The 27,091-nt window shown below is 42.5% G+C and overlaps 1 protein-coding gene across 1 annotated transcript; it reads left to right on the forward strand.

Annotated features, from left to right (window-relative positions):
• Positions 1 to 458: 458 nt before the first annotated feature.
• LOC145360450 (annexin A5-like) lies at positions 459 to 25,987 on the forward strand. The gene is made up of 13 exons (XM_080215667.1): positions 459 to 529; positions 666 to 699; positions 8,616 to 8,703; positions 10,958 to 11,052; positions 13,473 to 13,586; positions 15,764 to 15,854; positions 17,289 to 17,368; positions 20,037 to 20,090; positions 21,231 to 21,324; positions 21,599 to 21,694; positions 22,303 to 22,361; positions 23,433 to 23,555; positions 24,872 to 25,987. The coding sequence occupies exons 2-13, from the start codon at positions 682 to 684 to the stop codon at positions 24,929 to 24,931; spliced, it is 972 nt and encodes a 323-aa protein (XP_080071793.1). The 5' UTR covers positions 459 to 529; positions 666 to 681; the 3' UTR covers positions 24,932 to 25,987.
• Positions 25,988 to 27,091: the final 1,104 nt, after the last annotated feature.

A 27,091-nucleotide genomic window follows, 5' to 3' on the forward strand; every position in this document is an offset into this window, starting at 1 on the left:
TCAAACCAAATAAACAAACTCAAGTTAAATCAGGACAAAGTGCGAGGGGTCATGGGAAACGGGCCTGGAAGGGATTGTGATCGGTGCAGACTCAATGGGCTGAATGGCCTCCTTCTGCATCGATTCTCTCCTCATTAAAGTATAACAATTCCCTTCTCCTCCTCCCTATCCTTGTAACGTAGAAAGCCGTACATATTTCACAATTGGCGGATGTCATTTTAGGACCTGTGCCAATGAACGCAATTACTAGGGAAACACTCCACCTGAGTAACTGGATTTATTCGACAAAAGAAAACACGATAGTTCAGTGCTGGTTTTGTGCAGAGCCACAAATAGTTTGGGATTAGTAGCTCCTCATTGGTTAACTTCCTTCCATGAGTAATTTAATCTATTAGCTTGCCAGGCTGTCAACCAATCCAGAAGCAGCCTTCGATAGTTTCCCAAGAGAAAAGGCCAGCCTTTTTTTCCTGGCTTGTGTGGGTTGTACAGACTGCATTTCATTTCTTCTGAACAGTCTCCTCTGAAGCAGGTTTGTCTGTGCCAGGGACTGATTTAATATCTTGGTTTCTGTGGGGAGGGAGAAAACAATCTTGACTTACTTAACGGCAACTGAAAAAGCTACATTAAATTATTTGTGTTTTTCTTTTAATTGCTGGGAAAAAAAAGATCTCTGACTGAACCATGGCAGCCAAAGGCGTGGTAAGTGGAATCTGTAATTCATCTGTCACAAGGCTGCTTATATGCAGTAGGCACACTGCACAATGATTCAGCTGCAAATACTAGTGTAGCAGCTAGCTGTGTGTGTTAGTGTTATTCAGTGTTATGGAATAGAATGCTACAACTGCCAACACAAACTAGTCCCAGCATTTAAACAGAATGGATCATTTATTGGGGAGGTGATGGCTTATTGGCAAAATATTAATTGAGAAACTCAGCTAATGACTTGGGTTTGATTCTTGCCATGGCAGACAGTGGAATTTGAATTCAATTATTTAAAAACTCTATTGATAACTTGAAACCATTATTGGACAAACTTATCTCATTTACAAATACCTCTTTAGGGAAGGAAATCTGCTGTCCTGGTCTGGTCTACATCTGACTCCAGAGGCACAGTAATGTGGTTAACTCAACTGCCCTCTTAAGGATGGTCAGTCAGTGATGTCTGTGAATGAATGAATAAATATATTTATTGTTGATGACTACTTGAGTCAATGTTTTGAGTGCAAGTGAATTAAATATTTGTACTGTAGCATTCTACAATGAATGCTGCCAAGTAGTAATTTATAGAAGATGTTTTTCCTCAAAATACTTTATTAGCATCAGCTTATTCAGGTTTGTCTTTGGAATTCTCTCCAGCCCCAGAGAGCTGGGAATGGTCACTCACTGAGGATATTCAGGACAGAGGCATTTCTTTCTGGCCATTGAGGGAATCATCTTGTAAAGACAGGAACATGGAGGCTGTGGGAAGCTCAGTCTGGATCATAATGACTGGGGAATGGGCTGAAGGGCCTCATCTGGTTAGCAGTGTTGCTATGCAACCTCAGCCCTTGCTGCAAGGAGAGATCATTAGCACAAGACCAGAATTAACAGGGATATGGCCTATAAACATCTGTAGGCAGGCTACCTATTTCTGATGCATTTTAATATATCTAATTTCACTGGTAGAAAACAGTTTGGATTCTTCCCACTTTAAGCATTTTCCCTAGGACAATATGGAGGTAAATTGATTCCTAATCAACCCACTGGATAGATAACTTCCATTGTTCTGGGCAATTAAACAAACCCTTAACTCCTATACTGCTACAACAGCTGGGTTTGATGATTGGCTGAGTTGTTAGTAAGCTGAGGTGATTTGCTTATTTAGAAAGATGTACAAACTTTTAAAATTGGCTAAACTGATTTCCAGTGAGAAGTTCAAATTAAATAGTTTCTACCTTTTGAAATAAAGAAACTTGCATTTAAGTCCTTGATGCTAGTAACAGATACTTGCTAATTGACTTACCATCACTAACTTTAATTTTATTTTACCAATAACTTCAAATTGCTTTGTTCTTTCATGGGATCTAGGCATTTAGTTGGGCCAGTTGGCCTTCTGAGTGGCTTGCTAGGCCATTTTGGAAGGCAAAAATCAACCACATTGCTGTGGACTTGGTGTAACATGTAGGTAAGGGTGTCAGATTCTTTATGTGGATGTTGCAATGTTTTATGGTCACCATTACTTACGTTATCTTGATATTCTAGTTTGTATTATTCTAATTTCAATTCCATCAGCCACTGAGTTTTGAACTCTGTCCCCAGAACATTAGCCTGAGCCTCTGCATTATTAAGCTTCTCTCTCTGTGCTAACTGCTCATCAGATTTCTACTCAGTCTCTTGTGCTGAGCTGGGAATATTAAACATCCATTGTGGTGTTTGCTATTCTAAATTGAGTCATTCCTCAAACAAGGGCAGCAAAATCAAAATACTGGGCATAGCCAATGTCAAATGGTTTCTATCTTTGTCTAGAAAGTAGCAAATATCTGTGGCGATAAAGAAAATCCCATCTACAAGAACTAGTCTATGTAGCAGGTGATGAGGGAGCTTGAAGAGTAATTAATTGCTTTGGGTACCCTAAAATGTCAAAGTTTATGTGCTAGGAATTGGTGCTGTTACCAAATCCTGCATCTGTCATCCCTCCCTTTTGTACTGGTTCATGTGATTTAAGGTGTAGATGTATCCACATTGCTTTTTGTTCCTGTGAGGAACAGTGATATTTCCAGGCCTGCATTGAGAGATTTGGAGGTAACTCTGATTTGATGGTGTTCACCATGTCTGCTACACTGTGATAGTGATTCTGCAGTGAGTTGCAGATGGTCTGGTGCTCCCACTATGCACTGGAGAGAGTGAATGAATGTGGGTGGGGTGCTTTATCCTGCCTAATGGGCTTCCTGTCTTATCTCATTGCAGATAGGATATATTCTCCAGACTTCTACCTTTATGTTAGATGGGGGAAGAGTTACTGGGGAGTCCTAGTCTCTCTCGGTAGGGTCACAATTGACCTGAAACCTACAAGTATGTTGATTTTTGGGTGGTTGCTAACTATGTAATTGTTACTTGCCACATAAGTGTTCTCCTCCAAGTCTTGCTACATACAGACACCATGGAATTTTTCCATCCATCCCACCCACCACAGGAACTGTAGCAGGCAGGATATGGACCTTGCAAAAGTCCATTGACATTGGGCAGAATTGTCCAGTCTTGGGACATGTGGCTGGAAAATCCCATCTATAAACAATTATGTAAATGCACTGAGTACCAACTATCATCAGGGAGCCAACACCACTGATGACCTTGTGATAGTCATAATGGCACACCTAGAGGCCATTCAGCCCATGTTCATACTAGCACACCTGGTTCTGGAGAAGCTTTCTTCCTACTCGCTATAGTCTGGCAAAGCTGCCAGGCTGATACCCAATGCTGTACAGACGGAACTAAAAATTGAAATCATTGTTTGTTGGGGGCTGGGGACAAAACCAACTTGTGACCAAGCTTATTCATGCTGGGCATCTAAGTAATGGTGGTTTTAAACTGAGCCAAGAGACCAGAATTGAATTGGGTGGGAGGGGGGTAGGTGGTGTTTAAAATCCAGGCTGGTGTTGAGGTGAGCAAGTTGGGCAGATGAATTTTGTATCTGAGGTTGTGCTAGTGTGGCATCTTCTTGCAAGCTGTGCCCATCATATCTTCTAATTCTCTTCTACACTTATTCTCTGGTCAAGACTTTATTCTGACTCTTAAACTACATTCTGCTCTCTTTATAAACACTATGCTTTATATTGTGTGCAAGATGCAATACTTGTCACTGCTTCCCAATACATGTGACAATAAAGCAAATATTTGACTGTAAATGTACTGTCAAACAAAGGTTGTGACTTGTTTGGCCACCCTCAGCCAAGGTGTGAGTAGTGTGGTACACAGCAGTAAGGGGAATTGTAATGAGTAAGATATTACATTGAATGTTGCTTTGGATGTAGCAGTTGAGTAATCATGTTAATTTTAGTGCCCATGAGCTTGGCCTCTACAAGCACTGTAGTACACTTGGCACCTTCTCACCATGAGACTCGCTATCCAGTAGTAAACTGGGTTTAGTGATACAGCAGTGGTTTTGACACTGTCTAGTCTTGAATTGCAGTCTTGTGATTCAGAGCAGCTTGTTGGATCACAAGGCAGTGAATCAGGGGGAAATGCAGATGCTGTTTGCCTGGGTGTGGCACAGGCTACAATGGTGGGGGAGGGGTTAATAATCACAATATTAAATAGTTCCAGTTCTGATTTTTTTTGTCTTGCTCTGTCTGTGTGACAGTTTATATTTGGTGATTATTAGTCTGAGACAAACTGTGATCTGCCTGCTGAATATTAACGACTTTATTGCAGTTTAAACACTGCATCAATGTCTGAATATGCTGTTCAGGGCACTGCTGGTTTTCCTCTAGCTGTCAGCAGCTTCTGCATTTTTAACCCCATCCATCCATTTAAAAAGGACCCAAGGGTGGTGATCAATGCTTAAACAGCAGCCCTCCCCATCCCAGACAGTGTACACAGCATGTGTACAAAGCAGGCAGTGAGTGGACAGCTAGCTACATAGAATTATAATTCAAGCTTTGTAGCAAGAGTGTAAGTTCGAAGACCATTGCCTCCTGCAGGAGAAATGAAAGAGGATATTCATGCTTGTCTTCTATTGACCCTCTCTGTTCCTAGGTTGTATATGGTGATTACATATTTAACTTTAACAACATTTTGAGCTCTGGCCAACCCTTGACCAAGGCCAGTGTCCTCCAAAACCTTTACCACCATAATGGACAAGAGCAGATAATGTCTTTTTTTTTTTGACTAAGACTTTACTGGGATGTAAATACCTCTATAATATCTTGTTTGTCTCTTGAACTGAACTGGATTTTGAATTTGGTTTTTGGAACAGGTAGGGAATGGGTTCAGGTTTGCCTGGTCCATTTTTAGCATTTGCTTTGTAACTTTTCAAGGGGATGGGGAGTAAAAAATTTAAGGACAACCTGGGACCATCACCAAGCTGTTCCCATCCTGACTTGGAATATATCCTGTTCCTTCACCATCACTGGGACCAAATCCTGGATTTCCCTCCCAGTGCCACAGCATTCAAGAAGACCCTGTCTGAGGGCAGTTAGGGATGGGCAATAAATGCTGGCCTGGCTAGTGACCCCCACATCCTGTGAGAAGACTAATTGCAAGCTATTTTCATATTGCTAACTGCTTTAACAGTCTACATGCAAATATAATGCATGCAAATTAACCTCTCACTACCATCACTCTGTTACTAAGGAAGTAATGTGTTCAAAAATAAGTGGTGACTTGTAGCAAACAGTTTAGCCTCAAGTCAGTGGTGTGTGTAATCCTGAGGATGCCAAGCAAAGATGTGTGGCAGATTGCAGGGTTGGCCAGCTTAACAAGGACACTGATGTCAGATTTCTATTATTAACTGCAGCTCAGCCTTCAACACTTATTGCCATGAAACTCAGTGGCCTGGGCCTCAGCACCTCCCTCTGGATCCTGAACTTCCTAATTCACAGATCACAAGCTCTTAAGGATAAGCAACAACACCTCCTCCACAATAATCCTCATCACCAGTGCCCCACAAGGCTGTGTTCTTGGCCCTGTACTGTACTCTACACCTATGACTGACTGTGGCCAAATTTCCCTTCCTCCAATTTGATTCTCAAGTTTGCTGACAACACCACTGTAGTGGGTCAGATCTCAAACAATGTCCTCAAATGAGATGGAGATTCTGAACTGGTGCAGCAACAATAATCTCTCCTTCAATGTCAACAAAACAAAGGAGATTGTCATTCCTTTCAGGAATGACAGGAGAACATGCCCCTGTCTACATCACTGGGGGCAAAGTAGAAAGGGTCGAGAGCTTCAAGTTTTTAGTTGTCCAGATCACCAAGCTGTTCTGGCTAAGAAATTTGCAGTATTTTGATGTGGGATAGTGTAAGAGGTGGTGGTATTGTCACCTGCACTTGACCCAGGATAATGGTCTGGGGACATGGGTTCAAATCCCAAAACTGGCTTGGCCAAAGAGGGTAGCAGTGGAATGGTGCATTTCTGAATGGAGGGCTGTGACAGGTGATGTTCCTCAGGGATCAGTGATGGGACCTTTTTGTGTTTATATGTGTATATACAAAGTTGGTGGATTTGGGGATAGCAATGAGGACCATCAGAGGATATAGATCAGTTGGAAACTTGGGCAGAGATGGCAGATGGAGTTTAATCTGGAAAAATGTGAGTTAATGCATTTTGGAAGGTCAATATACATAAAGGTTTTGTCATTTACTGTCAATTTCCTAAGAGTATTGCTAGGCAAAGGGATTTGGGTGTACAGGTCACTGAAAGTAGCAATGCAGGTGGAGAGGATAGTTAAGAAGGCATACAGCATGCTTGCCTTCATTGGCCAGGGCACTGAGTTTAAAATTGGCAAGTCATGTTACAGCTTTATAGAACTTTAGTGAGACTGCACTTGGAATATAGTGTTCCACTCTGGTCGTCACACTACCAGAAGGCTGTGGAAGCTTTGGAGAGGATACAGAAAAGATTTACCAGGATGTTGCTGTGAGAAGTTAGAGAAACTTGATTTGTTCTCACTGGAGTGAGAGGTTGAGGGAGACCTGATAGAAGTCTACAAGGTTGAGGCATGGACACAGTGAATAGCCAGAAGCTTTTTCCCAGGATGGAAGTCAATTACTAGGGGGCACAGGTTTAAGGTGCGAGGGGCAAGGTTTTTAAAAGACATGTATGAGACAGATTTTAAGAGTGGTGGGTGCCTGGAACTCATTGCTGGGGAAGGTAGTGGAAGTGGATACAGTAGTGACTTCTAAGAGGTGTCTTGACAAGTACATGAGATGGGGATAGAGGATATGGTCCCTGGAAGCATAGGTGGGTTTTAGTTAAGTTAGTGCAGGCTTGGAGGGGCTGAAGGGTCTGTTCCTGTGCTGTAATGTTTGTTTCCACCACAGCAGATGGTGAAATTGAGATCACATCTGGAATTTAATCCAATAATGACCATGAAACAGTGTTCCATTAGGATGGCAGTAGTTAGCATTGCTGCCTCAGTGCCAGGGACCCACATTCAATTCTGGCCTTGTGTGACTGTCTGCATGGGCTTCCTTCCATAGTCCAAAGATGTGCTGGTTGGGTGGGGTGGCTGTGCTTGGTGTAGGATTGTGCTGAAAGCCTAATGACTTCAATGGTTGGGTAAGGAAATCTGGCCTACATGTAACTCTGGATTGGACTGTTAACTGCCCCTTTAATGGCTTGGCCTGCCACTGAGTTTGAGTGATTAGGGATGAGCAACAAATGTTGGCCCCAGCCAGTGACTCCCATATAAAGAAGGCATGGATTGAATGATCTGATTTGTAACCAAAATGCCTTGTTCCATAATGCACATTGGGATCTGATGGCCTTGCTTTTTTAAAAAAAATTGGATCACACTTGAATTCCTAGTTACTATTTTTGGAATAATTTTCCATGCTAGCCACCCTGTGGCCTCTGTATAATAAACATACACTTGATGCCAGTATTAGGGAACTGTTCTCTAACCATTCACACAGGGCCCACTCCCAAAACATATTGGCTATGAGGGGTTGGGTAGTGGCTATGTGGTCTTGACTCATCTCTGGAGGGACTTCTTCCTGGCAACGTGTGCTCCTTACAAGTCTCGTGTATTAACTCTACCACTGGTAATGGTGCCTTCAGCTGTTTTGACCCCAAACTCTGGAGTTCTTTCCCTAAACCTCTGCTTATCCATCTTCTCAAAAATGCCCAAGCTTCTGGTCCTTTGTCCTAATGTTTCTTAATGTGGCTTGGTGCTTAGATTTTACTACAATTCAGACCAAAGTAACATAATGCTATGGAGTTCATGCTTGGGAGGCAGGGGATGTCCTATGTAAATATTTCTCAGTAAATTGATATGATTGGTACTACTGCAGTGCAGAAATAGTTTTACACCCCCATTTTCTTAATGGATGGGGAGAGGATTGTGTGAAACGTGTAGTGGTGCCCAGGGTCCTTGGAATCTTTGCTGAAGTGTTATGGGAGCAGCATTGTGGTAATGGACTGGAACACCCTGGGTTTGGATCACTAATGTCTAGGGAAGGAAATCTGCCATCCTTTTAACCCAGTCCAGGCCCTCCATATCACTTAAATCCTAGCAAGCCAGTCAAAAGACCACAGGAGACACTAGGTATACCTATGCCACATGGGCTACAGCTTTTCAAGGTGGTTCACCACTACCAGAAGAACTTGCTCATCTTTTAACTGCATTCAGGGAATCTCCTTTGCTACTTCAAACATGTTGTGATTTTTGGGAGGTTTTAATCACCAGTCTGATTTTCTCTCAATATTTAAACATTAGTGTTGTCAGGATGGTAAAGATTTACTGTAATTTCCCCATAACTGATATCTTGTAACATTCTTACAAAGTTAGGATGAGGGGTGTTGGTCCCTTCATGGTTGTAAAGTGTATCTTTGTCTGAAATTGTTATTACAAAATCTTAATGTGGTATTGAAATAACCAATATTCTGAGCTAATTGCCATTCTGTACCTGTAGAGAAGGACCAGTGGCACAATCCATGACTATCCTGATTTTGATGCCAGTCAAGATGCTGAGACTCTTCACAAAGCCATGAAAGGATTTGGTAAAATCAAGATTTAAAACTTTTTTCTTATCAACTTTGCATAAGAACATTGACTTGGCTGTCTGGCCCCTTGAGCTGAGTCTGCTGTTCAATAAGATCTTGGTTAATCTTTTTGTGGACTTGGCTCCACTTACCCACCTGTTCATCATAACCCTTAATTCTTTTACTATTAAAATCTATCTTTGTCTGAAAACATTCAATGAGGGAGCCTCAGCACAGCACAGTCAAGCTTGGTTTTGGTCCCAGAACCACCTCTGTTTCAAAACACCTTACTGACAAATCTCTCCCTCCCCAATGTCCCTGATAATTGTCTCCATCACTCTGTACTTGCTGGGTAACAAAAAAAAATTCTCTATTATTCCAGTGTTTTACAGTCACTAGTTTTGGACAATTCCACAGTGGAAACATTGTCTATTCTATCCAGATCATTGGGCCTAATCTAGGATTTCTTCTATATTAAGAATGGTATGATTAAAGGATGGGATCTTGCCCAAGTGAGTAATTATTCAGGCACGAGTCCACGTAAGAACATAGTGCCATTAGCCAAGCTGTTACTTGTGGGAGGTACAGACAAATCAGTCTGCCTGGTTCTGCCCACGTTTGTTTTATAGGCATCATGGGGTCATAATCAGGAACTAAACCAAGCTGATTTTTCTTTTCCCTTCCTGCATTCAAAATCTCCTCCCAATTGTAGCTCTTGCTGCTGCCTTGGTTTGAGTTCAGTAGCTTGCAAATGATTGATTTCAGCCAATGCATTCTTCAGAACAATGTTATCATATTTTAAATAGAAGAATTTGTTTAGGTTATTACCCCTCTATTCCCATCTGTGTGCTCTCAAGCAAAATGCAAATTGATTTGACTTTGTTCTGTGAGGGACAGCATCTGTTGCCAACACCAGGCCAGATGTAGCATAAAATTATTTTTCTCCTTTTCTCTTTGTGTTACTTGAAACACTTCGGGAGTAACTTCTCCCAGCCAGCAATGTGGGGTCACTGTTTCTAACAGATTGTGCATGCATAGTGGCCCACTCAGCCCTACACTGCCAGTCTCTCCAGCAGGAATAGGCCCTGCCTGCTGGCTTTTTTATGATTCACACGTAGAGTTTGGGAGATTCATTTTTGAAAATCCTGATTGGGGGAGAAAAAAAAAATAGGGTTTACTACAGTTTTTACACAAATCTGGTACTTGAATTATCTTGGGGAGAATCCTGGCCCCTGTATTAATACCAATCCTGTTCAGGAATGACCTGGTGATGCTGTAGACAATTTGGTGCCATTGGCAGCTCCTCATGCATTTTGGTCAACAGAGCACTCATTCCCATCAGGCCAACTAGTCCCTTCCTCCTGCCTCCCCACAGTCAATGACTGCTGGTGGAAAAGTGATGCTGAGGTTAAAAACACAATGGCAAACAGATGTTCTGTTTTTTTTTTGGACCTGCATTCTAATCTGGGAACTTGACTGGTCCCTAAAGGTGATGGTAAATGTCTGGGGAGGAAAAAACACTAATCTCTTGTAACCACATTAACCTGAGGCTAGAGTGAGTTGCTTTGATTTTTTTTTCCTTTTTAAAGGGCCAATTGATGAGTCCTTAATTGATTTTAAAAATGCCTTTTAGTTCCAGTTAATTGAATGCCAAATTTGCTACTTTTTTCAAACCTGAAAATGGTTAGGCCCCAGTGCATTGAAAGTTGGCATGTGGCATTTACAAGACAGGATGTTTTGAGATTTCAAATATCTTGGTGATCTCAGAAGGAGTAAGAATTTGCATTTTAAATTGGGCATTCATTACAAGGGAGGTGGTGGCAGTGATGATCCAGAGACCCAGATGTATATATCTGCCAGAGTCACCACCAATGCTCCAGGGACCTGGGTTCAAATCCAAGTGGATTTTGAATTCCATACAAAAGGTCAAATTACCATGAAACAACTAGCTGTAAAAATTCATCTCCTTCACAGGGAAGGAGACTGTCCTTACCTGGCCTACATGTGACTCCAGAGCCATGTGTTCTACAATTAAAATGGCCTGGTTCAAGGGCAGTTGAGGGATGGGTAATAAATGTTGCCTCTACCACTGCCCACATCCAATGAACTCTTTGCAAAATCGACCATCGTTGGGTTTACTAAAGGATATTTCACACCTCTACCTATCCCACCCTCATTAGTTGTCCTGTTCTGTCTTGGACAAGTTTGGAAAATCCCACATTGATGTTTCCATGTTTAGTGTATGTTTTAAGATCTCACTTCCTGTTTACAGGAACTGATGAAGATGTTATCTTGGATATACTGACACAGCGCAGTAATGACCAACGGCAGCAGATAATTCGTGCTTACAAAACTGTAATTGGAAAAGTAAGTCTTGTCTAACCACACTCTCTCAATGCTTTATACACTGACATTACAAAATGAATGTGTCAACCTTGCTATGCATCTGCACAACCATTGGCTTTGGTTTTTGGTCCAAATTACATTATGCCCTGTTGGAATGTGTGCCAAGCTAGGTCTGGACAAAACTGAGGAATTGGGTGATAGGAGCTTAGCATCATTGCAACCCTACAGAGCAAAAAGAGGCCAGTCAGCCCACTGGGCTGACAATCCCACATTTACTCTGCTAATCCCCCTGACACTAAACTGCAACTTATCATGGCCAAGCAACCTAACCTGCATGCATGTTGGGTGAAACCACCACAAACACACACAATATGCAAACTCCAAGCAGACAGTGACCCAAGGCTGGAATTGAACCTGGGTCCTTGTTGCTGTGAGGCAGCAGTGCTGACCACTGGATCTCCAATGCTGCTTGGAGATAAAGGGTCAAAGATGAGAGTTCATAAATTCCTGTTCCTGAGTGCAATGTTCCCATTTTGTAGATGGCAGGAGTGTGTTTCACTGATACCCCTGCAGTCAAATGGGTTACACTTTGTGTAGGTTCTCATTCATGCTTTTGGAATTGTCAATTCCAGGGCAACCTTCCATCTTTTGTAAACTGGTGCTCATCCAAAGCTCTACAACCTGTCTCAAATCCTGCTTTCCCCCAACACTGCTGTACTCACTGATCTATATTGGTCCCTGCTCCATCAAAAACTTGAGTGATAAATTCTCATGTTCACATTCCCCCTTGGCACTCCATTTGTAACCTTCTCCAACCCTACCATCCTGTTTTTCCTGCCCCCCCGCCCCCAAACTCCTGCACTTTATCAAGCCAGTACTAGTCATTGCCTTTTTTAAAAAAAAACCTACCTCTTTGGCAAGCATTTGGTCACACGTCCTAATGCTGCCTCCTTGTCTATTTATGAAGTGCTTTAGGGAATAGTGCAGCAGGTATAAGAAGACTAGCCCACTGGCATACCACAGTATGTAGACAGGCCAATGGGAAGTGATTAGATCCTGGTATACATTCTTGTACAGGTTGCATACACACACTCTCTCCCTTACAAAGGGCCACAAATCAGTAATCTATCCCTGTTAAGCCTGGGGTTTTACACAGAGCAGAGTCTAAAGAATAAATCAGCAAGCATATGCTGACTTCATGAAATTTTGTCTACAAATGACATTGAAGCCCACCATTTGACCTGGAAGAATTGGATGAGGGAGTGAAGGTTAAATAGCTGTAATTCTGAGTAAGCAGATAAGCAAACCCATGGGCCACAGTGTAGCAGATAATTTGAATCCAACTTGATTTTGTTTCCTGTGGATTTTTTCCAACTAGCTTGATAAATTTCCATCTGAAATTCTTGGTTGATATTGTTCACATTTTGAAGAATTGAGGTAGTACCTGGTGCTATGGTTACAGCATTTTAAGCCTGCAACCTCTTAATAAACTACTTGACTTTTTTCCTCTTTGTTTATAATGGAGGGGAATAAATGCTCTGACTAGGAGTTAACCTTTCCACATTTTCTAATAACAGTATGGTTGCAAAGCTACAATGATTAGCACTGCAAGTGCCAAAATGTGGCCAACCATAGAACCCTACAGTGCAGAAAGAGGCCCTTTGGCCCATCAAGTCTGCACTGAACACAATCCTACCCCTGTATTCCCTACACTAATCCCTCTAACCTGTGTCCCTGGACACAAAGGGGCAATTTTTTTTAGCATAGCCAATCAACCTAACCCCCCCCCACCTTTGGCAACTAGAGGATTTTCACAGTAACTTCATTGCAGTGTTAATATAATTGTGGGATGGCAGGTCTGTTGAGAGTCTTAAGTTATTTAGGATTATATTTGCTGGAGTTAAGTTTGAGATCTCCTCACTCTCTAAATTCTGACAGGTAGATTCAAAGAATGTTATCAATGATGGGGGAGCCCAGAACTAGGATATAGCTTGAGAATAAGGGGTAAGCCTTTTTAGAACTTTTTAAGAGGAGAAATCTCTTTCACCACCCTCTGGTTAATGTATGGAATTCATTATCACAATATAGTTGAGGCCAAAATATTGTTTTTTTTCAAGAAATTAGATATTGCTCTTGGAGCAAAAGGGATATTTAGAGTTGGGGGAGGAAGGAATGGGATATTGAAGTTTATCAAAGTGAATGATGGAGCAGGCTCAAAAGGCCAAAGTAGAATCATACCATGCAGAAGAGGCCCTTCAGCCCACTGGGTCTGCACCAATACATTAGAAACACCTGAACTCTCCTAATCCCAGCATTTGGCCCATAGTCCTGAATGCTATGGTGTGTCATCCTATTTTAAAGGATGCAAGACAACCTGCCTCTGTCACCCTCCGATATCCTAAGAGCTGGATCTAACTAAACACTTTTATTCTCTGCCCTAGGACCTGATTGACGATCTGAAGTCTGAGCTGTCAGGAAAGTTTGAGTCCCTGATTGTTGCGCTCCTCCTTCCTCCAGCTCGTTATGATGCCAAGGAATTACACGATGCCTTGAAGGTAACTGGGATTGTACTGGAGACTGGCAGCCGGCTACCAGCAGTTAATGATATGGCACTCTTTATAATCCTGAGACTCACCTATCGTCACTTCCTGCTCCAGCTCACTCCACTTCCTCCTCCTCAGGGCCTCTTTGCCTCCCTCTGTCTTCTCTCTGCTGCAACTACAGGTTTTCACAACCCAAGCTTGGCATCACCCCCTGCTTCTTGGCACCTTGTCCTGCTTTCTCTCCTGCCTGGATGTCCTCCTTTTGAGAAAAGGTAGGTTTTTAATTTGCTCATGGAATCTGGACTAGCATGATTTCATTTTGGTGGTGGTTTTTAAAGATCAAGGCCACCTTGGTATTCCATAGCATGTCAGTGTTTTATTTGTACTTGCTGCATGCTCTTGAAAAGCTGGTAAACTAGTTGATAAGACACACAAGTGGTTCACCACATCAACAACTTGGTACCATGTGTAGTTGACTTCTTCCAAACTAGTGGGAACTAGGCTTTGAGTAGATGCAGACTGCCCAAGGTCTGAGAAACAGTTCATGTGTACACTTTCTGCAATGCAGGCAGAATGAAACTCTCCAGACAGACTTGCCTCTTGACATTGGCTATTTTGTCTTTGTCTCTGAAAAAATCCCAAATTATTCCATCTCCCCTGCTGGAAATACTCTTGGCATGTTCTACCAAATGAGTCCAGTAGATGGCATAAAGATTCCATTTTTGTAATTGAAAAGCTTTTAAACTTTTAGTATCACAAATTAGCTTGCATTTCTACTGCAATGAAGCTCTGTACTTATTTAAAAATTCCCTAGTTGGCACACTCCAGCACCTGTTTGGGTACACTGGGCATAGTAAATTGTGTACTTAACAGCCAACACAAGCCAGGAATTGAACCCAGGTCCCTCACTCTGAGGCAGCAGTGCTAACCACTGTGCCATCCCAGTGATGGACATATATTGTGCTCTGGGATTTGATTAAACATAAACTTTTTTGCTTTTAACTCAACCATATCATTCATTTATGGGAGGTGTCCAGCAGGAAGATGGAGGACTATGTACAAGCTTGGTGTGGGTCAGGTCCATTCAGTAACATAACTGGAGAGCCGGTCTCTACAAGCACTTCAGCATGGCCAATCAACCTACTCTGCATCTCAGGACTGTGGGAGGCAACCCACACACTGGGAGAACATACAACCTCCACACAGTGACCCAAGCTGGGAATCAAACACAGGTCTGTGAGGCAGCAGTGCTAACTACTGTGCTGCCCTATTTGAGGGGAAGGTCCCTGACTGCATGGCATCATTTGTTCCCCCTTTTTAAAACAAAGCATCCGTCCCTCTATCCTGACTTCAAATACCCAGGGAGGAGGTAAACCGCAAGCTTGCACCTTACTGCTAGTCACAGCTTTGTAACTAATAGTATCCTATAACTGTGTGCATGTAATGTGTAGCACAGCCCAGAACCAGAGACAAACAATGCTGGAAAATCTGGGGTGACTTTGAATTCCTGTTCACAACAGTTGATAACATAGCCAGGTTCACAAATGTGTGTGCACTCATTCTTTCTCTACCTGGAGAAAGGTACCTCTTGTAGGGCAGTAAATATCTTTGGAAAATCCCCTTCCTTCAAGGGGAACCACTGACTGGTTGCTGGCCTACTGAGTGAGCAGGAGGGTGGAAGGTCTGCATCTCTATTAGATAGAGAAGGTTTGTGTGGAGAATGCTACCGTTCAGTGGTTAGCACTGCTGCTTCACAGCTCCAGGGACCTGGGTTCGATTCTCGGCTCAGTACCCTGTCTGTGTGGAGTTTGTACGTTCTCCTTGTGGGTTTCCTCCCACAGTCCAAAGATGTGCAGGTTAGATTGATTGGCTGCACTAAGAAATTGCCCCTTAGTGTCCAGGGTAGTGGAGGTTAGAGGGTTTAGTGGGTAAAATATATAGGGATTGTGTTTGGTGCAGACTCGATGGGCTGAAGGGCCTCTTTCTGCACTGTAGGGGTTCTATGATTAACACCAGTGTGGACTTGCTGGGCAAAGCAGCTACTTTCTGATTAACCATCAGATCTGAGACTGGGATGTAACTCTGTGCATCACCCCTACTGTGAAGCCCGGTTAATATTTATGATGTAGACTTCAGAGTCTTGTGCTGAGTATGACTGCACATTGATATCACACTCGCTCTCTCTGCAGGGTGCCGGAACATCTGAGGATGTCTTGGTCGAAATTCTAGCATCTCGTGATAATGCAGAAATCCAGCAAATTGTGGCAGCTTATAAAGAAGGTACTTGAATACAAAGGCTGTGCTGCTGAACATTGATCTGTTGTGGTACTGTCTTTATGTACAGCATTTGCAAAATAAAACAGGAAAACTAAGACCATTAAACTTATCTGTTACTTGCATGAGTTGAAAAGAAACTGGCTCAGCAGAAGAGTGATTTAAGATGTGAAGGTTTTTATGCTTGCTGTTCAAATCCCCTATGATGTAATTTTAAACCTGTAACAAGCCCTCCAGCTTAATTCCTGCCTCCACACTCATTAGCTGTCTCCACTGCACAGTGATCTGGATTGCTGGTCTTGCTATAACCCTGTTAGGAAGTTAGTCAGCTAGCAGGCTGACATTGTGGTGGGAATGACATTTTCCCCCAGTGGAGACTGTTAGCCACACCATCAGTACACTAGAGACAGTTAGTACTTGAGTCCATACCTTCATATGACATGAAGGCTGGTAAACATGTCTCTTTCTAGTCAATAACACCATGAAGGGCCAGACCCTGTTCCAGTGTTTCTTAAAAAGAAGTCTGCAGCTTTTTGCTCCTTTTTGTATTTATTGCTAGTTTTGAGGTACTGACTTTTTTGGATATTAATTCTATCCAGCTAGCTTTCTCCAAGGAAAATCCCTAGATGTTGCTGGTGTTTGTGCTTACCTGGGAGAGAGTTATCTTTTCCTGAATGGACCCTAATGAACTTTGGATTTGAGCTAAAAGCTTTGGTTTTTTAAGCATCGAACTGCCTCTCTAGCTTTGTCTCTGCTATCTGAAACATTCACTGAACTTGCCTTTTTGACCATTTGTTTCTCCCCAGTTCTGTTGTAGCAGCATAAGAGGGGTTTTTCCCTTCTGGATGCTGTCTTTTTTTTTTCAAGGCTGTGATTATCTAAGTTTGGTGTTGCAAGTAGACTTAAGTTAACACTGCAATGAAGTTACTGTGGAGAAATCCCTTAGTTAGGGTGTAATTGTTGGTAATTGTCCACATGCATATTGCTGTAATCCCAATCTGGGAGAATCGGGCAGATAAGATCCTGATGGTCTCCATGGTTAGCTTGTGACTGCAATGTTGTAGACTGCCTTCAATGTTAAGATTTAATGCTTCCTTAAGAGCCACACTCTCTCGTCTGGGTACACTAGGGGAGAATTTAACATGACCAATGCACCTAACCAGCACATCTCTCGACAGAGGAAACCCACAGTGACCTGGCACTATGCAGCAGTAGTGCTAGCCACTGTACAGTATCCATATAGTTTGGTAGCCTGGGGTCAACTCTCAGGTTCTTCTCCTTTCCCAAGTTAATTGATTTAAGAATTTCTATTTAGCCAGTTTGAGTGTCAAACTTGCCATTTTTCTACCACCACCTTTTTAAATAGATGTCATTCTTTAGTGGATCCTCCAGAATAAAATCATCTGCATTGTTCTGTAACCTCTTCTGCTTTTTCCCTAGACTTTGATTCCAATTTGGAAGATGATATTGTCTCTGATACATCCAGTTACTTCCAGAGGGTTCTAGTTTCCCTTGTTCAGGTAAATCTTGTCATACTGTTTATTTGCACTTGCCCTTTTGTATCCTTGACACAACACGTGATTGCCTAAGACCTTAGGTAAGGCCTCATAGGCAGTGCCTGATGTTTAAGGAACATCTTGTAGGGAATTCAGGCCTAGGCAGTGAACCTCCATGAGGTGAAGTAGTGCTATTATAGAATCATAGAAAAACTACAGTACAAAAAGGCCCTTTGGCCCATAAGTTGCACTGATCTTTACCTACTAGAGTTGCTTATAACCCTCAATTCTAAGTCCTATGTACTCATCCAGAAGTCTCTTAAGACCTAACAAATTTGCCTCCACCACCAACAGCAGCCAATTTCACGCACCCACCACTGAGTGGGGAAAAACTTACCCCTGGCATCTCCTCTGTACCTACTCCCCACACCTTAAACCTGTGTCCTTTTGTGGCAGCCATTTCAGCCCTGGGGAAAAGCCGCAGTCCACCTGATCATACTTCATGTACCCCTCTATCAGGTCCCCTCTCATCCTTCATCTCTCCAGGAGAAAAGATTGAGCTCTCTCAACCTATCAAAGGCATGCCACCCAATCCAGGCAACATCCTTGTAAATCTCCTCTGCACCCTTTCTATGGCTTCCATGTCCTTCCTGTAATGCAACCAGAACTGAGCACAGGACTCCAAGTGGGGTCTGACCAGGGTCCTATATAGCTGCAGCATTATCTCCCACTCCTAAACTCAATTCCTTGATTTTGAAGGCTGGTACACCATATGCCTCCTTAACCACATCCCCTTCCTGCGAAGCCAAATTTGAGTCCAATGAATCCAGACCCCAAGATCCTTCCAGTCTTCAACACTTAGTTAGACTATTAATCCAGAACCTCAGCTAATGTTCTGGGGATCCAAGTTCCAATCCCAACATGGCAGATAGTGGAATTTGATACCAATTTAAAAAATCTGGAATTAAGAATCCACTGATGAAACCATTGAGTAAAAACCTATCTGGTTCACTAATCTTCCTTTAGGAAGGAAGAAGGCTGCTCTGGCCTAAATATGATTACAGGCAATGTGGTTGACTCAACTACCCTCAGGCAACTAGGGATGGGCAATAAATATTGGCCCGCTAGTGATCATTATGTCCCACATGAATTAAAAATGTTAACAGCATGTGATCTTTATGGACTCAAGATATCAGGGACAGGGCATTGCCAGAGAAGTGATTTGGGAGAAGCAAGGCCATGGAATGACCATCAGAGCCATTTGCAATCTCTAGAGTTTTTGCTGCTGACACTTAAATGAAGCTTAACTGTGCTGCTGCAACATTAGAATGTGTTTCCTTTTCAATTCTCTGCAGTTAGTTGTCTTGTCAAACTTGGAACCTTCATGTTTCTACTACTTCTGCAGGCTAGTTAATCAACTTTTAATGCTATTTATGTTTGACTTTAAATGAAGTTTTAAAACCTGGATTTTTACCTTTTGATGTGGCCTCTTAAATTCCAGCAGCAGTTTGCTTCCCTTTTCTAATCCTTTCAAAGGCTAAGGAACTTCAAAAGCTTTTTTTAAAACTCCCACATCATGAGAACCAAAGGAATTAATCCTCAGTGCAGAATATCGTTCTCTTAACTCTCCTTTCCAAAGGAGTCCCATAAATCTTTGGTTTTCTTGTACCTGTGGTAAACTATATTGATTTGGGATGGATAAGTAAGAGTCTCTTGCTCCAGATACAAAACCGTGGGGAATAACAAGTTATAATCTCTTCCCAAATTTCCTTTCTTGGCTCTTAGAAAAGTGCTTAGGAATTCCAATTCTGACATTCCTTGGCCATGTGGGAACACAAAACATCAAACCTCTCCCTGTGGAACCCTTAATGTTGCCTGGAATTCTGTCCCTTCTATATGAAGTGAGGGCTAACACACTTGTTACATACAATGTTATGTTGGCGTTTTAGTTGCCATTTTCTCTATTCAGAAATTGTAGAATCCCTATGGTGCAGAAGGAGGCCATTTGGCTCATCAAGCCTGCACCAACAACAATTCCACCTAGTCCCTATCATTTATGTATATTTTACCCTGCTGATTTTCCCCCCCTGACAAATGGGTGACTTCAGCATGACCAATTCACCTAACTTGCACATCTCTGGGCTGTGGGAGGTGCACCTGGAGAATGCCTGTGCAGAGTCTGCAGTGAACCAAGCTGGGAATCAAACCTGGAGTCGAGGCAGAGCTATGCCACAAGTTGGACTCTGCAATACTGTGGGCCAGTAGTGGGCACCCTGAGTTGTGTGGTGTTGCTACATTCTGCTGATTTTGTCCATGTAGTTTTTGTGATACTATAATTGCATGTTGTTTGGACACAGGACTCAGTCAATAAATATTTAATTTATCATGTTTGATAAACAAGTCAGATTGGGCCACTTGCCTAGGTTGCTATCACTGCAATGGGCTGTTGTTCTTCTGATTTGCCCTTATACAGTTTACTTGATGTCCCAGTTACAATCAATGTTGCACAAATTTTTTTGTGTAGACTGCTTTTTCAGCCTCTTTAGTAGAGAATCAAACATTTGTTAGTGCTAATGGTATTGATGCCAGCTCAGCCTGGTGCCCAGAATCTGCAAAATGGTGGTCCAGTTGCCTTTGGTTGTCTGAAAGCAAGTGGGTTATTGATGTCTGAGTTCATATTGAATTTTTTTAGGGTAACCGTGATGAAGGGGGTGCTGATCCATCACAAGCAAAAGATGATGCAAAGGTGAGATAAGTATTATTGAGTGACAACTCCTCCATTCCTGTTTCAATTTTTATCTTCCTCCCATCAATATCACTTCTCCATTTAGAATTGAGACAAGAGCTGGTGTTTAGTGGCAGGGGGAAGAGATTCTCATTGCCCCACACGTAATCCAAAAACTAGTCCTTCCTGAAGTCAGAGTCTGCACAGTGTAGTCCTTTGGACTATCCAAGAACCCACTAGAAACAACACAGGGAGGGGTTGAGTCCACTAACCTTTGGTTTCCTGTGATGTCAGTTGGACTTCACAGCAGAGTGATTAGTACTGTTGCCTCACGGTGCCAGACCCCTGAGTTCAATTCCAGCTTGGGTCTGAGTTTGCTCCTACAGCTCAAGAGGCACTAGTTAGATGCATTGGCCATGCTAAATTCTCCCTCAGTGTACCCAAACAGTGCTGGAATGTGGCAACAAGGGGATTTTCATAGTAACTTCATTGCAGTGGTAATGCAAGCCTACTTGTAACTAACAAATTTTCTAGTGTTCCTATGAGTGGTATGGCATCTAGTAGATGTGTAGTAACATGAGGAGACAGTGGTATTATTGATCATCCAGAGATCAAGTAATGTTCTGGGGGTCCTGGGTTCAAACCCCACCCTGGCAGATGGTGAAATATGAATCTAATCACTTCAAGGGGGCCCATGTTTTTTGGGGGGGGAAATCTGTCTTTACTTGGGCTAATCTGCATTGCTGCCTCTCAGCACCAGGGACCCATGTTCAATTCTGGCCTTGGGTCACTGCAGAGTTGCAGGTTCTCCCTGTATCTGTGGATTTCCTCCACAGTCCAAAGATGTGTGGGTCATGTTGACTGGCCATGGTAAATTACCCTAGTGTTGGGGATTAGTAGGGTAAATAAATGATCCTACAGGGATAGGAGCCGGGTGGGTTTGTAGTCAGTGTGGGCTCAATAGCCTCCTTTTGCACTATTGGGTTCTATGATTTTTAGACTGTTTCAGTTCTGGAGTCACAGAAGTGACTCCCAACTATGAAATCTCACTGTTCATGGGCAATTAGCCATAACACTGAATAAAATAAATCATACTTGTGCTATTACATTGTGAATAAGTGAGCATATAATGTTTGTTTTTTTTTTGCTTTCCATAAAAAGGCTCTCTATGAAGCAGGAGAAAATGCATGGGGTACAGATGAAGAGAAGTTCATTGCTATTCTCTGTTCAAGGAGCGTCCCTCACTTGTTGATGGGTAATGACCAGTAGATTAAACTGAATCTTCAAAGGGATTGAATGATGGGCAAATAAAGGATGCACACTGGGCTGATTGACACTTTCTGTCCAATTAACAAATATAATTAACAGTCCCAGCCAATAATCGAGGAACACTAGCATCCAGTTCTCATCTTCCTGTAAAATTATTGACTTAGATAAAACACTCTATGATCACCAATGTTAGCAGTGAACGCACTAATGAAGCATCAATTTTGTTTGTCATTTAATATTCTAATCTTTGTTTCATGCAGTATTTGATGAATACCAAAAGAACAATGACGTTGACCTTGAAGATAGCATTGGGAGTGAGTGCTCTGGCAGCCTGCAGTCTGTGATGTTGGCCATTGGTAAGTCAGTTACACTCCTGAAGGGTCTGGTCTGCTGTGATTTTAAAGGCTGGAAGTCTGCAGGCTAAGCTGCAGTTTGTGTATTGAATGGGGTATGGCTTGAGCATTCCAAAAGAATTGGAGATGGGTCCCTGATGGAAAGTGAGTATCCACTTACTGGAAGGGAGTGGGAACCCATGTAAATGCTTCTAACTCTTGGGTTAGGGAAAGGGCAGCTCTCTGCTCCCTCCCATTGGTATCAGCTTGGGGGCAGCAGGATCCTCCACCAAGGGGGAAGTCCTTCCTATCTACTCTGCTACACAAATCTTCTGATTTTTTTTTTTAAACAAGAGATCCCATCACAAATTTCCTCATCCTCCATAGTTAACTAGTGTAATTTGCTTTAGAATCTCCCCACACTTTGTTGCCAGTGAACCAGAAAGTGGTTTGACCTATTTAATTTATTGGTACTTTTTAGATGTGGTTTTTGCAGGTGACTTGTTTGTGTAACATTTGGAAGCAATATAGAAATGTCATGCTCTCTAAGGACAATCTTTCAATTATACAAGACAATATTACAATGTTTACCATTTAATAAAGAATTATTCCATAATAATTCTTTTCCTCAGTTAAATGTGTGAAGAATACACCAGCCTATTTTGCTGAGAGGCTTTATGGTGCCATGAAGGTAGGTGTTTGTTTTTATTTCAAACAATTAGAATGTGTTTTTTTTTTGCAGCTTGCCATTTGCTGGGTATCTACAAAACCCTCCTTTTGCCACTGCAACACTTTTTTCATTGTCAATTTAACCACAATTATTGCTCTTCCCCCACATGTGGCACCATCTGATTTGAGAAATGAGCTCTTATCCTCCCTGCATTCACAGTCCAACATTGGCTTCCAGTGTGCCAATACCCTAGGCTCTCATTCTTTATCTGTGTCTAACTTCTGACAACCCTCTGGTCTCTGCACACCACAGATTCTCATTACTCTTCCACTGGCCAATATGCTTACAGCTGCTTTTAAACTCCTGCTCTCCTTCTGTAAAAGTCTGAAGCTTTAGCCTGTCCTGATTGTCCTTGTCAGTTTTCATGCCTTTTTTTATAAAGCATATTGGGACTTTATTTGTACAGCATCTCCTAATGTGGCCAATTAAACTTGCAATATACAAGTATTTCTTCCTAATCATCTTATTGTCCTATGTGTGGGGTGCAAGAATGATCATGAACCCAGCCCCCCTCCCCTTCCAAGTGAGCTGGATACCCAGGGGAGTGCAAGGATAGGATGGCAGCCATCTTGATGCCTGAGGCTCATTTTCCTGCAGTTGACCTGGAGGCTGGCTTGCCTGATAGTACAATATCAACTGCCACCTGGTGGGGTCTTAACAGTGGCAGGATTGATTCTTCTCATTGGGTAAGATCTGGCAGTGTCATGGGGCAGTACAGAATGGAATTTATTTCACTGCAAATGGGAATCCCAAGGTCACTTTATAGTGGGCCACTTGAGTATACCAAGGCATCTACAGTACAATATCATATAGTTAACTGGGAACTAGTGTGCAAGTATGGAGATCTGTAAATGTTTCTGAATAACAGCATATAGTAGCATGGGGTAATGAGAGCTCTACTCAAGACATAACAGTTCTGCTGTTGCCATGTGCACTGCACACCCACCTTCATTTCACACTGATTTTTGGGCTAAGTTGTGCCAAGCCATGATGGGGAACATTGATCCTAAGGTTTATCTTTCTTTAATCCAGGGTGCTGGAACAGATGATAACACTCTAATCAGAGTTATGGTGTCTCGATCTGAGGTGGACATGGTAGAGATCAAAGCTGTTTATAAAGAAAAGTATGATGAGACACTCCATTCTTCAATTGTGGTATGTCACAGATTTCCTCATCCTCCATGGTTAAATAACCCTTGGCTTTAGAATCTCCCCCTGCTTCGATATTGTACATAAAACTATCCTCTGATTGGAAACTCTTGATACAGTAAGGGGGGGGGCAGGGGGGTGAGGTGCTTCTCATTGGGTACTTGTGCAGTTGGGTAACAGGAGCTGTGCTTGATCTGGGACTCTGGATACTGTGACTGGGTGTCCCTAAATATATTGGTCCTGATGATTCATCACCTTGCTTCCAAAGTGTAAACTAATACAACAGTTTTTCTCCAATCATTAATGCAGCCTACACTTTGAGCATTAGTGGCACAGTTAGAATTTGCCACTTTCCCTTGTACCAAATAGGACACTTAACCACATTGTGACTCTGGCATCACCTGTTGGCTAGACCAAAATAATAACACAAGATTTCCTTCCCTAAAGGACATTTGGTGAACTAGACAGGCTTTGCAACAATCACATCAAGGTCCCCTTTGCAATATAATAGCATTTCAAGTGGCTGGGTGGGGTTAGCAGTGTCCCCAGAGCATTCAGCTGTACCAATAGATTATAAGTTCAGTGACATTAGCCCTGTGCCACTACACACAACCCTGTTTACATTCCTTTATCACCTTTTGACTTACTTCTGTTCTAAAGAAGTGGACTAATGATCAGGGGCCACAATGGCTAGCACTGCCACAACACTAGGGACCCAGGTTCAATTCCCACCCTGGTGTCTCTGGAGTTTGCATGTTCTCATGCCTGTCTGGGTTTCTTCCCACAGTCCAAAGATGTGTAGATTAATGGGGTTACAAGGATAGATCCTATGTAAGAGATCCCATCAGTTGGTGGGCTGAATGGTCTCCAAATGCACCATCAGGTCCCTTCCAAAAAGGTTTATGAAGTTTGTGCTTGGTATGAAGAGTGATGCCCAGGTGGGATTTCACTTCCCTGGAGGAAGCAAGTGTGACAGAGTTGATACACTTTGTATGCAATCCTCTCTGCCAGCCAGACTAACATTCCCACACTGACAAATTAGTGTAATAGGTAGAAAGTAGCATATTGTGCTCAACAACTGACTTGGGATCCAAGAGAACTAATCTGTGAATGGCAACCTTTGGGCAAACTTCTGACCTCCCAGCTATGTTGCCACTGGCAGGAGGTGGCACATTGTTTGCTAGTCACAGGGTTCTGCAGTCCTGTCAATGGATTAACATCCACACCAGCAGGTGACATGGGCTGGGTTGCACTACTGGTGGGACCAGCCAGAAATTCCAGCCTGCATTTTTAATCCTTTTTTTTTTATTTCTACCTAACAGGGTGACACAGGTGGGGATTACAAAGACACTCTCGTGAAGCTTTGTGCTGGTGATAATTGATGCTTTTTCTCTGACCCTGGTGATGGACCACAAGATTTTGAATATCATGGTTTTCTATATTAATGTCTTTCTACATAGCTTTAAAATGACCAGCTGACAATCTTTAATATAACATTTTGCAATAAATGGACAGTTCCATTATGAAGATACTTGTACTTCTAGAATCCTGTTCTTCTTCATGTCTCCATTCATTGTTTCCCCTGACCCCCCCCCCTCTTGCTTTGAATGGAAAGGACAGACACTCGAGGTATAAAGAAATCTGTAAAGCATGCTACTGCAGCAAGTTTCCAAGGCTTTATCTGACTTGAGTCATAATGCAAGCTACCTACTTGTTCTATAATTAAACATTTTGCTGTAATATCTGTTTGCACCAAGTGTTAATCTATAATCCTCTATAGTCAATATCATATATCCAATAGATAGGGCTTCCTGTTGGATCTTCCTATATCCCTGTGATCAAAATGCAAAATGTGTATTTGGCATTTAAGTTATAAGCCTCTTGCCTAAGCTCTGGGCTTCCACTAGCCTTCACTTCAGTATGCATAGTACTTTGGAGATCTGTGAAAATTGTCAATTTGTTCCTTTCTTTCCCCAACTTGCTGAGGAACCTCTGAAATTGTCCACAGCTTTGTGCATTTGGCTGGTGTAATTTGTCAAAATATCATGGTTTCCCCCTACATGATCAATTTTATTTCACTTCAAGGTATAAACTGGTCTTGTGGGTGCCCTACCCAGCAAATTGATTTTTTTCATTCCTTTTTGCCTCATGTATTCTAAAAGAAACTGGTCATGTGAATAATATCCCATTTGAAATATTTATTGAACCCAGTTGTCCACTATTTCAATGTTGACTGAACCCTTTCAACAAAATTAGCCCATTGTGTAGAATGGCACAGAACTAATTTTACAATTTGTGGTGATGAGGTTGACTGATGCAATCTGTGGGTTAACAAGTTGTAAAATGCACAATTGCTTGAGAATAACTACCTGTTTTGGGTGTTAGATGCTTGTCTAAACAACCCATTTTTGTCCTCTCTCTCCATGTGTAGTTATAAATATGTACTAACTCTCTCCTTCCAATTGTGTTCCCAGAGGGGGTGAAAATAAAATATTTGCCTCAAATTATTGCTTTTTTTCATTCATCCTGTGTCAATACTGACTTCTGAATTTAAGTGTTTAATTTCTACCTAGTACTCACTGAGATGGCAATAGTTCACATTATCTCAGTGCCAGGGACCCAGGTTCAATTCCCAACTTCTGCCACTGCAGACATTCTCCCCACGTCTGCATGGGTTTCCTCCCACAGTCCAAAAGACATGTTGGTTAGGTGCATTGGCTGTGCTAAAATCTCCCTCAGTGCACCTGAACAGATGCCAGAATGTGGTGACTAGGGGATTTTCACAGTAACTTCATCGCATGAATGTAAGCCTAGTGACACCAAACCTCACTTTCCTGTACAATTTGTACCAGCCATGAGTACAGGCTTCAGTATTGGGGGTGAAGGGTCTAGATTTGCTTCCAAAGATAGCAATCCTGAGATTACTATCAAAGTAGGGAGCCACTCGGGGATGTCAGGGTATCTGAGATGAATACATGGCTTAAGAAGGATTCAAATTCCTGGGACATTAGAACAGTTCTGGGGAAGTTGGGACCCATACAAACCAGATGGTCTGTATAATGGGCCAGACTGGAACCAATCTCTGAAGGAGTGTCTATAGTGCATTTGGGTTTGGGGGGGGGGGGGGGGGGTGGTTAAGCTAATGTGGCAGGGGGATGGGAATCAATGCAGGAAGTTTAAAGTGGGTGCAGGGGGAGGGGGGGGAAAGCAGTAAGTGGGGGGGGGGGGGGGGGGGGGGGGGGGGAGTGCAAGGCAGAAGTCAGAGTATGGAGGCTGGAGAACTCAGTGAATGTCTTGTAAGGCTGAGAAATGAAACAAAGAATGATGTACAAACCAGGACATGTGGTCTGAGGTGTGTTTTGCTTTAACCCAGGAATATGACCAGGTAAGGCAGATGAACTTAAAGCTTGCTGCATGGAACTAATGATATTGTGGCTGCTACTGAGACTTGGATGAAAAAGGCAAGGACTGGCAGTTTAGTGTGCTAGGATTTGGATGCTTCAGATGGGGTGACAGGGGGATGCTTTACTGACTTGGGAGAA

This window comes from Carcharhinus amblyrhynchos, chromosome 31, assembly GCF_965287045.1.
Source record: "Carcharhinus amblyrhynchos chromosome 31, sCarAmb.v2.hapA, whole genome shotgun sequence".
NCBI lineage: Eukaryota > Metazoa > Chordata > Chondrichthyes > Carcharhiniformes > Carcharhinidae > Carcharhinus > Carcharhinus amblyrhynchos.